Source organism: Phacochoerus africanus, chromosome 15, assembly GCF_016906955.1.
Source record: "Phacochoerus africanus isolate WHEZ1 chromosome 15, ROS_Pafr_v1, whole genome shotgun sequence".
Lineage (NCBI taxonomy): Eukaryota > Metazoa > Chordata > Mammalia > Artiodactyla > Suidae > Phacochoerus > Phacochoerus africanus.
In genome coordinates, this window is record NC_062558.1 from 112,469,543 (window position 1) to 112,482,484 (window position 12,942).

Sequence of the window (12,942 nt, forward strand, 5' to 3'; positions counted from 1 at the left end):
TGCTGAGCTTCATGTTTCTTCTTTCCAGCCCATGTTCTTTCTAACAGGTTTGTTCTGTTAGTACCAAATTGCCCACACTGAACACAGATGGCAGTTGTTCTCTGCTCAGCATCATACTCACCATATTCTCATGCGCTCCTGGGACCCAGGATTCTCTGTGTGGTTTGGTTGCCTAAAAGCCAAGTAGTCCCTGGCTGTGGTTTGGTTGCCTAAAAGCCAAGTAGTCCCTGGCTGTGGTTTGGTTGCCTAAAAGCCAAGTAGTTCCTGTCCTATTTCTCATCAGCCCTTGAGAAGGCATCCCAGCATTTCTTTTTTGGAGTGCTAGCATACATTTCCTGGATTCTTCCTTGGTTTCAGGGAAACAGCTCAGGAGTCTTAGACACTAATCTATTGCCCAACTCTCCATGGAAGCCAACACTATGCTATTATGTCTTAAGGGCAAAGGTTGAAAGTGGAATATAAGCAGAGTTCCTGTTGTGGCTCAGAGAATTAAGAATCCGGCATAGTCTCTGTGAGAATGCAGGTTCGATCCCCAGCCTCACTCAGTGGGTTAAGGATCTGGTGTTGCTGTGGCTGGGGCATAGGCCACAGGTGCAGCTGATTCGACCCCTAGCTGGGGAACTTCCATATGCCACAGATATGGTCATATAAAGGAAAAAAACAAAGTGGGATATAAGCAAGGATATTGTCACCAGCAATTGTGGTTTGAGGTCCAAGAATTTTCTGGTCCATATGGTCTCTCTCTTTTTTTTTTTTCCTTGTCTTTTTAGGGCTGCACTCATGGCATATGGAAGTTTCCAGACTAGGGGTTGAATCAGAGCTTCAGCTGCCAGAGCAACACGGGATCTGAGCCATGTCTTCCACCTCCTTCGCAGCTCAGAGCAACGCCAGATCCCTAACCCACTAATGGGGCTAGGGATCGAACCCCTGTCCTCACGGATGCTAGTCGGATTCATTACTACTGATCCACAAGGGGAACTCCTGGTGCATATGATCTAATGGGACTTTCAGAGTGATGACCTCCCTTTACAGGGGTTATTTTTTATTTTTATTTATTTTGCTTTTTAGAGCTGCACTCAAAGCATATGGAAATTCCCGGGCTAGGGGTCAAATCGGAGCTGCAGCCACTGGCCTACACCACAGCACAGCAGTGCAGGATCTGAGCTGTGTCTGAGACCTACAACCACAACTCACGGCAACTGCCGATCCTTAACCCACTGAGCGAGGCCAGGGATTGAACTCCAGTCCTCATGAATACTAGTTGGATTTGTTACCACTGAGCCACAACAGGAACTTCCTAAAGGGGTTATCTTAATTTTGGTCCCCCAGAAAGCAGAATCTGGGACAAAGATTGTTTGGAACGTTATCCCAGAAAACACAGGGAGAGGGGAAGTGAGAGAAAGGAGGAAAGCAAATAAAGGGTGCATCAGTGAGGGGGTTTCCACTGAGCAACTGGGCTCAATCCTGCTAAAGCCCTTCTGCAAGTCTGGGCAGAATTCAGCTGAGAACTCTCCCAGCGAAGGGAAGGAAGCAGGGGTATTTATCCTTCAACGCTTGGCTCCCATTGGATGTGACGTGCTCCTGTGTTAACTCTGTGGCATTTTTAGCCTGCCATGCTAGCAGAGCTCACGCTCGGGGCTAAAGGACTCCCTCAGGTAGAGAGACTTGTGAGATTGTACAGGAACTGTCTGCAGGTAATCTTTGGGATGGTCAGTGGGGTGGTCAGTGGTAAAGAGGCAGTGCATCCATTGCACCTGCCGCTGGGGAGACTCATGCTCCAGGCTGACCAGGCCTTGGCCATGTGATGGATGCCCCTTGAGCACATTACCAAAGCAGAGTCAATAACAAATTTTTCTGCAATGTGAGGTACTGATGCTTTTTTCTGGGAGCCATAAGTACAGTGTAGGCTGGAGTTGCATATGGCTTTTTTCCCTTCTACTGGAAGAAAATATCAGTTTGGATATATTTGGTGTTCAAGATAAAGCTCTGCGCCAGAGATTCTGGGAATCTCTGTGCCAGAGAGGTTTGGGAATCATCTGGACATTATATGAAATAATGGTGGAAGGAATGAGGAATCACTGTAGCGGTGGCAGCAGGAAGTTATCTTATTGGCCTCACAGGAAAATTGTCAGGTAAAAAGTCAGGCAATACTGAAGAGCCTGCTGCTTTAGAGAGCATCACTTTGTCAGCACCAAATCTTTCCTTCTGAGTGTGCCATAATAAAACGTGGATTTTAACCAGTGAACCTAGGACTCTCCCCATGCCCACAGCTGCTCCAGTGGGTAGATAGAGTGTGAAAATAACAAGTAGGTTTTCCTTTCTTGACAACTAGCCTCCTTTCCCTAGAATGACTCTGGATAATAATTGAAAAAAGCAACTTATATGTTAAATGACATTTTATCTAGAGTTGTAGATTCAACTAGCTTTTCTCTTGACATGAGCTTCAGCTTTCCACTCACCTCATGGTTACACAAATGTATACACGTGATAAATTTTCAATTATAGACACAACGAATATATGTAAAAGCTGGTGAAATCTGAATTAAGGTCCATCAATTAGTTAATAGTATTGTAGCAATGTCAATGTCCTTGTTTTGATAATGATACTATGGTTATATAAAATATTATCATTGGAATAGGGTGAGTGAAGGGCACATGGGAATTTTCTGTGCTATTTTTGCAACTTCTATGCATCTAAAAATTATTTCAAAATAGTTTTTTTTAATAATTCAGGGGAGGAAATCCTTGCAGAACTGGTCATCTTAGAATCTTAGACGCTAAAGCATTTATGTAATGGATAGAACTAAAAAGACTGACTATATCTAATGTTGGCAAGGATGTGGCACAATGGGAACTCTATTGAAGTGCTGATGACTATAAATTGATACAGTTGCTTTGGAGAAATGGTTTGGTAGTAACTACTGTTGAATGCATGCCTATCATGTGAAGCAGCAATTCCATTCCTAGGTGTCTTTTATATAAAAGTCAAAACCAGCTAAAATTAAAATAGTTAGGGAGTTCCCTGGTGAGCCAGTGGGTAAGCTTAGGCACTTTCACTGTTGTGGCTCAGGTTCAATCCCTGATCTGGGAACTGAGATCCCACATCAAGCTTCTGCATGCCAGGGCCAAACAAATTAAATATATGTACATATATTTAGAAGTGGTTCATCTAGGGGGAAAAGGGAGGATTAATCATGATGGGGGCTTCTGGGTGTGTCAACACTGTTGTATTTCTTGACCTGGATGATGACCACATGAGGTGTTCATTTTGTAATAATCAAATTCTCTATTTTGTGCACTTTTCTGCTTATCTGCTATACTTAAAAATGAAAAAAAAAAAAGAAGTTAAAAACAAAGAGTTCCGTTGTGGCTCAGTGATAACAAACCTGACTAGTATCTAAGAGGATTTGGGTTCAATCTCTGGCTTCGCTCCGTGGATCTGGTGTTGCTGTGGCTGTGGCCAGCAGCTACAGCTCTGATTTGACCCCTCACCTGAGAACTTCCATATGCCTCAGGTGCAGTACTAAAAAGCAAGCAAACAAACAAACCCAAAAAACAAAAAACAAACAACAACAACAAAAAAACACAAGCGAGAGAGAACAGAAATGTAGAAAGAGTGTAAATATTTACACATCTTTTCTAAGTTTATCAATACAAAATGTGGCCAAGTTGTCAGGTCAGATGGAGCTATGGTTTCCATCTCAAAGGTGAATGGGAAACTGGGGCCCTAGGAGGAATTGCCTCCTGTGATATAAGAAAAGTAAGCTGAAGAAAATTTTCACCTGATTTCTTTCTGCATGTCTTAAAGCATATTCAACTTGCCTTAATGCCTAAGTATTCTAGAGAGCTAGTTGGCTGGGTATTCCAGCTTTCACTTGATAACATTTCTTGTAGCTGAATTATCTTCCCATCTGGCTCTTCCAACTTTCTACATTTATCTCAACATCCTAATTTAAAAATAGCTTCTACTTTTTTATTATGAAAAATAATTTTAAAAAATAAAGTGAGCATTATACTCAACCATTTGCCTCATTCCAAATTCTCTTAGGATGTTTACTGATGATATATATGATAAATACTTAACACAGCTGTGATCAGTATCCATATACTTCTCCTTTACACATAACCTTATTTTCCTATGCATATTTTTCATTTTGACTGAGTTCACCTATTTGTCATACTAGGTAGCTACAAGGTATTCTGTCTTAATTATCTTTTGAGCTTTTTTGACTTAACTGATTATAATGTTCACAGGAAGCACAGTTTCTCTGTATCCATTTCTAATGGGTCAATCTAGACCATTTATTTCATTTCTGCTTCTTCCTTAAAGTTGCAGCCCTATTATTTTCACCAGTTGTGTCAAAATAAGGTTAAAGAAGTGATAGGTTGCAAAGTGCAGATCCTCCCAAGTAATTTCTTACCAGGTTACACACTGATCCTTTATATCTTGTTTCATCTTATGTTGTTCATGTGTCTAAGACCCATTTCATTCTAGCATTATATTTAACAATTATCTCATGGGTCAGGGGCTGAAAGAAGGTGAAGGTATGGTAACCTGTGAATTCCAGCCTATGATTCACAGTGGAAAGCTAATTATATTCTGTATCTTATTCCTTCTTCAGTACAAGCATCTATAGGAAAGAGTGAGAAGGGAAAGAGGCAGGATTATCTGTTCTTTGACAAATTTTAACTTCACCCTCCTTATCTGAGTCTAGTCTCCCTCATGTCCATTAAAAGAATGCTGCCATCTGGCTTCTCTCCTTGCAGTATTCACATCATCTGAATTAAGAGAATCCTTTATCTGGGGCCCAACAGTTTTGCATGATCCTGTCAAACTAAGTCAACTTTTCCAAAGTATGAATATGCAAAATATTTTCCTAGTTCTTTACTACTTATGATAAAAATAGAGGCTACTGAATGTGTTTTGGAGCCTTAATGGATTAAGTTAGATGATGAGGATCTGGGAAAGTATCTATACTTTCAAATTATGTCATATGCAAAAAATTTCCCCCAAAAGTATTTTTACAATATGTGGAGTTTTCTTGGAGCAAATCTCTTTTGTAGTCAACATCTTTGGTGCTTACTACTGCATGTATGGTCACATTCTTGTGACCAATCGCATGACCACCAGAGGGCGCTCGTTCCCTGTCCATCCTGTCCATGCAGCCTTCGTCAACGATTTAGGAAATCCAGGTTAAACTTGACTTTCACACTCAGGAAATCTTTCACTTAATCCACAAATATTTACCAAGGTTCACAGGACAGAGTAGTGAGTTGGGCGCGATTCCTAATAACAGACGCTAAGAGCATAGCAAAGACTGAAAAGTAAACAACTGGCTACAATAAAGTGGGGTAAGTGAATAGTTTCTAGTTCTGCAGAGTTTGCTGCTTAAATATTGGCTGCTGGTTTTAGAAGCTGGTAACTATTCATTAAGAGATACCGGACATTGATCTCCCTCCCGGAATTTGTAAGTCAGAGCCAGACTTGTCCTTGGGTGGCTCCATTAGTCAGCTCTGCAATTCCTTTTATTTCCTTCCTTCCTTTCCTTCCCCCTTCCTTCCGGTGCGGCATACGGAGGTTCCCAGGCTAGGGGTCGAATCCGAGCTGTAACCGCCGGCCTACGACACAGCAACAGCAACGCCAGGTCCGAGCTGCGTCTGAGACCTACACCACAGCTCACAGCAAAGCCAGGATCCTTAACCCACTGACCGAGGCCAGGGATCGAACCTGCGTCCTCATGGATGCTAGTCAGATTACTTTCCGCTGGGCCACTATGGGATCTCCCAGCTCTGCGATCTCAAGTACTCCCCGCCCACACGCACACACATACACACTTTTTTTTTTCAGGGTTTCTCGCAGTTCTGTTACACTTCTCTTCTGCCCTGGGTCAACACTTCAGTGGCCCACAGAGCCAAAGAATTACAACTACCAGTCACACCTGGCTCCGCCCATTCTTTTTCCGGTTTAAAACTCGCGGGCTTTTCCTGTTCTGAATTCCTAGACTTCCTGTTCTGATTCTCGCGATGGTTACCAGACCTCGCGTGAAGTTTGCTTCTTGAACTTCTGCAGCGTTTTAGAGACTTGGGTGGTTTCATATCTGCCTACGCACCCTTCTCAGCAGAGGCCCTCTGGTTAGGAGTGGAGTGTACGCGGCTATGGCTCCCCTAAATGAAAGGGCTTGGTTGCGTTCAGGTGCGGAGGGAGAGTAAAGGACCGGTTCTGAGAGTTCGACTACCCGGGCACCCGGTGCGCATGCGGAGCCGGTCCCTTTGGGCGTCCGGGAGGCCGAGGCCCAGCCCCCAACTTTGGGACTGGTGAAGAGGTCCATACCCAAGCCGCTCCACTTGGGGCCAGGTCTCTCTGGACCGAACCTGACTGAATACCGTCCCCTCCCTGGCTGCATATCTCAGTTTCCGCCCCCTACAAACTGGACTGCAGCGCGGCTTCAGTAAGCCGCTTGGGGCAGGCCTGGGCGGGGCTTGGTCTGACAGACCCCCGGTAAGGCGGGCGGGCTTTCAGGAATGCTCTCCTCCCCGCCCCTAGCTCAAAGCGCCACGGTGGCGCTGGTGGCGGCCGGGAGACCGAATACCTCTGGCTCGGCCAGTCTCGCAAACATAACCTGTAATTCCGACCCAGAGCGCTGCCCACTGGGGAGGCGCCCCGCCCACCTCTCTCTGCGGCCGCTAGTCGGCTCGGACCTCTAATCACCCGGCTCCTCCGTGGGTTGAAGGATTGAAGCACCTGCCGGATGTGGGCAGGGAGAAGTAAGCACTGAGTCTCTGGTCGGCGACTTGGTGGAGAAGTGGGATGGACAAGCCTACAGTCACCCCTGGGAAGCCGGCCCTGGGCTGCCAGGAGACGACGTTGTTTGGCCCTGCCATCCAGGAGCGCCCGACTTGGCATTCTCGTTCCTACCGCCTCCCTATTATGCAGCTGCTCTAGAGAATGAGACTAAAGTCAGATGGGACAGGACCTAGCTTTTCAGCCAACTCTAGCTTCCCAGCTACCCCCCCCCCCCTCAACTACCAACCTTCACTCCACCCCATCTCTAGCGTTTCCCAGCTTGGGTGTCCGGTTACTTCTCTGTTCTTACTGTGACTTTGGCCCAGGCTAGGAGGATGTGGCCCAAGAGGGTCCCGTGCGGCTGCATAAAATTGGCAGCTTCAGAACTAGGGGAGAGGGTGGGGTGTGCGACGTTGAAGGGCGGGGAGAGGGGGCGGAGGAGCTGCTTTCTGAGTGCAAGTCAGTGGGCTCTGTCAGAGATCCTCAAGTCAGAGCAGAGGTGACTGGCGGGCCCACCGATTCCTTCCTATTGCCTGCGTTTTCGGACAGGACTCACAGCTGCTCTGAAGGGCTTAGTCCGGGACACTAGGTGAGCGCTCTGGGCCCTAGGGCATTACCCCCCCCCCCCACTCCCCCCAACAATGCACCCTTCCTGACTTTCTGCCTTTATTAAGGACTAATTGATCCTGAGGCCATACACCTCTAGGGCGGGAAGCTTCAGGGTTAGATGGTTAGTGGTGGTGGTGGTGGTGCGTGTGTGTGTGTGCCTGGACTTTATCACTCCCTCCTCGCACCTCTCCCCAACCCCCAAGAACAGCCCAGTCAGTAACCACTCAGCAGAACTGGTGGGTCATTGTAAGGGTCACTGTGCCTCTGTGTCCGGGATCTACTTGACTTCGAGGTAGCAGGGGAGGGATCAGTGCTAGGGTCCAGCATGGTACGAGGAACAGTGAGGTTGCTTCTGACCTTCTGACCTGGCTTCCCTCCCTGGCAGGGTGCCACGCACGCGCTGATGCCCCGAGTGCTCACAGGCCTTCCACTAATCATGCCACAGTCGCCCGCAGCTGCCTTGGCTCTGCCCCTGCTGCTGCTGCTGCTGCTGCTGGTGCGGCTGCCCCCACAGACTGGCGCGCGGCCATCCCCAGGCCCCGATTATCTGAGGCGCGGGTGGCTGCGCCTGCTGGCAGAGGGCGAGGGCTGCGCTCCCTGCCGGCCAGAAGAGTGCGCCACGCCGCGGGGCTGCCTGGCCGGCCAGGTGCACGACGCATGCGGCTGCTGTTGGGAATGTGCCAACCTCGAGGGCCAGCTCTGCGACCTGGACCCCAGCGCCCACTTCTACGGAAGCTGCGGTGAGCAGCTTGAGTGCCGGTTGGACACAGGCGGCGACCTGAGCCGCGGAGAGGTGCCCGAGCCGCTGTGTGCCTGCCGCTCGCAGCGCCCGCTCTGTGGTTCCGACGGCCGCACCTACGCGCAGATCTGCCGCCTGCAGGAGGCGGCCCGCGCTCGGCCGGAAGCCAACCTCACCGTGGCGCACCCAGGGCCCTGTGAATCCGGTATGCACGGCCCCGGGCCCAGACCCCCGGCACTGGGAGTTCCTCGAGGTATTGGTCTCTGGCCAGTAGAGCGAAAAGATGAGGCCAGAGAGCCCTCAAGTCCATTGCAAGAGGCTGCTCTCTGGGCTGGTCCCCAGAGACCACCGCCTGAAGGTGCTGGTCCTGCGCTTTGTCGATAAGATATGTGCGCTGAGGTGCATAAAAGCTTCAGACCCGGCTGGCAGAGACCAACCCTCTGAGGGAACAGGCACATAGCCAATGCTTAGCCTCAAAATTGAGACAGTGAAGAGACTCTCAGGCTTTGCCCAGATGCTAGAATCCAGGCAGGGAGGCTTGGGTTTCTGTGAAATGCAATCAGGTTTCATTTGGGCGGCTTCATCCAGGGAGTACTTAGTTAACCCAGTCTCCTGGCTTCTTTCCATGCTCCCCCTTCCTCTGCATTTAGGGATTAGTGAAGGAGGGGCTTTGCTAGCTCCCATTCTCCCATCCCAGGGGGCTTAAGGCCATTCCAGCCTCAAGTTTTCTTTGGCGGCTTCAGTAACCTCCTCTTCCTTGGAGGGGGTCTGGCTTGGCTGGTGCTGCTGAGCAAACAAACATCCTGCAGGGGTGAGGGGGATGTCCCACTGCTTTTCCTACAATTCTGGGCTGTCTGCCTGCTGCCCAGATTGGTTGCAGGGTCTCTGCCTTTGCCACATAGACCTCCTCTCCTATGGGTGGGATGGGGAAGAGCTGCTCTTTGGACCTGGGGCAATAGGACCTCCTTAGGGAAGGGTGGATGTGGGAGGTGTCAGTTACAAGTACAGCAGGATAGGGGCCTAGAGGGTGGAATGAGGACAGGGGAGCAATCAGGGGCAGAGTGTGGCTGCCAAGCTGAACTGGGGGTCTTTGTGCTTTGTGCATCTTGTCTGCAGGAACATTTTAATGTCTGTGTTCCTCCCCTTGTGTGTACCTGAAGCTACATTTGTACATACCTGTGTGTACATGCCGTGTTGTTTTTATGAATGTGTGTGTACCTCAGCATACATTGTATTCCTTCACACCAACACGTTCAAAGTGGTTTGTATATGAGGTCCTTGCTGGCCTGGATGGGCTATCCTGTTCTCAGGCCTCCCTCCTCCACCCCCAGGGCCCCAGATTGTGTCGCGCCCATATGACATTTGGAATGTGACTGGGCAGGATGTGATCTTTGGCTGTGAGGTGTTTGCCTACCCCATGGCCTCCATCGAGTGGAGAAAAGATGGCTTGGACATTCAGCTGCCGGGGGATGACCCCCACATCTCTGTGCAGGTAGGGGCAGAGAGCAGAGGCCTCCTTGGGGCAGCCCAGGGCTCCCTCAGAAGGATACTGCTGACTCCTCCTGGCTCCAGTTTAGGGGCGGACCCCAGAGGTTTGAGGTGACAGGCTGGCTGCAGATCCAGGCTGTGCGTCCCAGCGATGAGGGCACCTACCGCTGCCTGGCCCGCAATGCCCTAGGCCAGGTTGAGGCCCCAGCTAGCCTGACAGTGCTCACACCAGGTAAGGGGGAGCCCTGAGCTCTGGGGGCTGAGGGGTGGGGTTGGATTGGGGCCCTTGAATGTGTGTCTGTGTGTGTATGTGCAGGTGGGTACACACACAGGCATGGCTTTCTCACAGACTGGGATACATAGACACTGACGGCCCCTCTTTCCTATTCTCTCTCCTTTGCCCACATGTGTTTGCAGACCAGCTGAACTCCACAGGCATCCCCCAGCTGTCATCCCTGCACCTGCTTCCTGAGGAAGAGGCTGAGAGTGAAGAGGGCGAGGATTACTACTAGGTCCAGAGGCCTGGCCCATGGGGGGTGGGTGAGTGGGCATAGTTTTCATCCCTGCTCTCAAAAAGATCTGGAAAGGGGGAGCACGGCCCCTGCATAGATTGCTTTAATGCCCTTAGTAGAGGAGATGTTGCAGTGTTGGGAGGGACAAAATTTGAAGGTGGGTAAGGAGAGAGGCAGAGACTAGAGAAGGTGGGACGTGGAGGAGCCCTTGCAGGAGATGCTCTGGCCAGGACAGTCTCCTGTGTGGACCAACCAGGCGGAAGGCAACAGTTACCTGCCTGGTCTCTGCCTCCCCCAGGCAGAGTGGGTGGGTGGGGAGGAGCAGAGCTACACAAAGGAGTGCAGTCACCAGGATCCTCCACTTCTTTCCTGCAGCCCTCCCTCCAGCCCTACTCAGCCAGTCTTATGACTGCCCTCCTGCATGGCTCCTGCTGTTAGTTATTTCCTAAATCCCCAAGGTTTTTTTTTGTTTGTTTTTTGTTTTGTTTTTTTTTTTTTTTGGACTATACCTGTGGCATGTGGAAGTTCCCAGGCCAGGGATCAAACACTTGTCACAGCAGCCACCCAAGCCACTGCAGTGACAATGCCAGATTCTTGACCCACTGCACCATAAGGGAATTCCCCCAGTCCCCAATTTTTGCCTAATCCCAGTTTACCCTTCTTCAAAACTCACCTTCTAGAAAGGTCCCCTCTCTCCTAAGTCCCGATTACACTTACTAACTGCAGTCCTTTTTGCTGTTTGCCCTCTGCTGTCCAGGGGAGCACAATGGAGCATGGTTTAGCTTAGTTCAGTGCAGTAAGATGAGCATTTAGTCATGTCTAATTCCTCCTGTCCTGGAAACTCTGTGAGGGCAGCACCATATCTTATACTTTGTATTGGACAATGCCTAGCACAGGACTAGGCACAGTAGGCACGCAATAAAGATTTATGGACAAACTGAGACACAGATGGTTTGCACAGATTTGCACAGAAAGGCCGCATTTCTCTGGGAGGCCTCCCAGGGCAGTAGAACTCTGGCTTCCAGAAGCTGTAGGTCCTGCTCTCCAAGCACATGCCTGCCAGATGTAGCGGAAGCTTGAGCTGGGGCCTACCTCTCCCCCTCCCCCTTTAGGGAGGAAGGCTGGAGCCATCTGGTTGGAAGGAGGTTATCCTCCCAGTCTGCACTCCACTGGGGCTGGTCTAGAGATAGATTGCTTGCATCTCTGTCCCTCCCCCAGGCAGAGTGGGGAACCAGATCTGTGTGGGTAGGACCCAGTATGAAAGTATAAACTGGATAGAGGAGGAGAGAAGTCTGGTCACATGAATGGGCTGCACCCTAGGATTCCCCTGCGAATCCACCCATTTCCCACCTGAACCTGGACAAAGTCATGGCAAGCTTGTTTTCTTATTTGCCCCAACTGTGACAAGTCCTATCTGGCTGGAGGTCCTGCACAGAGCCGTACTCTTTCATTCCCTAAATCTCCCTCCACAGTCTCCTTACCTAGCCCAGGGACGCTGGTGAGCCGCAATGTTTATTGACCGATTGAAGGAGAAAATGAAAGCTTAAGTTTGTGAGGCCAAGACCCTGTGGGTGGATGTCAACAGCCTCCTACGCGCCTGGGCTCCACCCGAAGCCTGGCGCCACAACAGGACAAACTGCAGTAGGCTCAGTGTCTGAGCATGTCCTCTGGGGCCCAACACAGGGAGCTGACCTCTTGGGAGGGGCGTGGTCCAGAACCCCAGCCTAAGGGTTTGGCCACCCCTACTGCAGAACCTCGGGGCTCCTCCAGAGTCTGGGACAGCTCTCATTGCTGAGTCCGGGCTGGCCTCTGGCGTTTCCAGGAGCTGCGCTCAATAGCTGGAGCACGTTGGATACTTGGGGCAAATTCTAAGTCGACCGCGAAAGTAGGAATAGGGATGTGAGCAGTGTGGCGTGGTTAGGGGAGTCATGCAGTTCAGCATCCGAACCAGAAGGTCAGCTCCGCGCTGAAAGGGGAGACGGGAGTCTGGTCGCGCAGCAGGCTGAGACTCTGCTGGGACTGGTTTTTCGCCGGCGACTCCTGGCCAGCTGGGCTTGAAGGCGCCCCCTGGCGGGCGCATCGATCCTGCAGAGCCCACAAGCAGAGCAGGGGCTCCACGGGGTCCTAAAGGGTCACATACGTCTGCGAGAACCCGTACTCCTCGAACGCTTTTGCAGACTTTATAGGATGTTCAGGTGCAGCTGCCTTATAGCCCCGGTTTTCCCCTCCACGGCGCTGCTGGTTCAGGCCCCACAGCCTGGAATAGGAGGAACCCCTGCTGCGCCTTCCCCCACCTCCCATCCACCCCACCCCGCCTCTCCTCCAGCGGACAGGCTTTAATAACGTCGCTGGAAAGTGACACGCGATTTATTATTAAAGTAATGCGGGGACGGGAAAGGTTTAATAAACGCGCTGCAATGCCGAGGATTATTCACCGCAAATAAATGAGAGCACGGGCGGCGTTTTAATAAATAATTTCCCGTCGCTCCCAAGGGAGGAGAGGGGAGGTGGAGAGAGAAGCCGAGCTGCTGCCAGAACTCCCGGCTTCGCCTCCCAACGGGTTTCCAAGGCTTCCTCGCTTTTTTCGTCCTAGGTTGCTCACACCCCACGTGGGAAGTTCCAGGAGAAATGACTCGCAGTGATCTAGGTCTGGAGGCAGAAGAGGTTCTGTCCCATCCTACTTCCCCCATCTCCGCGATTTTAAGTAATTTGCCTAGGATGGACGAATGCACTTCCTTCCCGCTGTGAACCAGAGGTCCAGAGGCAAGAGTGGACCGGGGCAGGAAGGATTAACTGGGACTAGCCCTTCC

General features: G+C 50.4%; 1 protein-coding gene across 1 annotated transcript; it reads left to right on the forward strand.

Annotated features, from left to right (window-relative positions):
• The first annotated feature begins 7,229 nt into the window (after positions 1-7,229).
• KAZALD1 (Kazal type serine peptidase inhibitor domain 1) lies at positions 7,230-11,073 on the forward strand. The gene is made up of 5 exons (XM_047762142.1): positions 7,230-7,373; positions 7,779-8,337; positions 9,464-9,624; positions 9,705-9,852; positions 10,038-11,073. Exons 2-5 carry the CDS (start codon positions 7,797-7,799, stop codon positions 10,130-10,132), a joined length of 945 nt encoding a protein of 314 aa, XP_047618098.1. The 5' UTR covers positions 7,230-7,373; positions 7,779-7,796; the 3' UTR covers positions 10,133-11,073.
• The last annotated feature ends 1,869 nt before the right edge of the window (positions 11,074-12,942 follow it).

What these genes read in the sequence shown, in the direction of transcription:
- KAZALD1 (XM_047762142.1), top strand. Translation starts at nt 7,797, where the DNA reads ATGCCCCGAGTGCTCACAGGCCTTCCACTAATCATGCCACAGTCGCCC. An exon ending in CCCAGGGCCCTGTGAATCCG is followed by an intron (nt 8,338 to 9,463) that starts GTATGCACGGCC and finishes CTCCACCCCCAG; the next exon opens with GGCCCCAGATTGTGTCGCGC. An exon ending in ACCCCCACATCTCTGTGCAG is followed by an intron (nt 9,625 to 9,704) that starts GTAGGGGCAGAG and finishes TCCTGGCTCCAG; the next exon opens with TTTAGGGGCGGACCCCAGAG.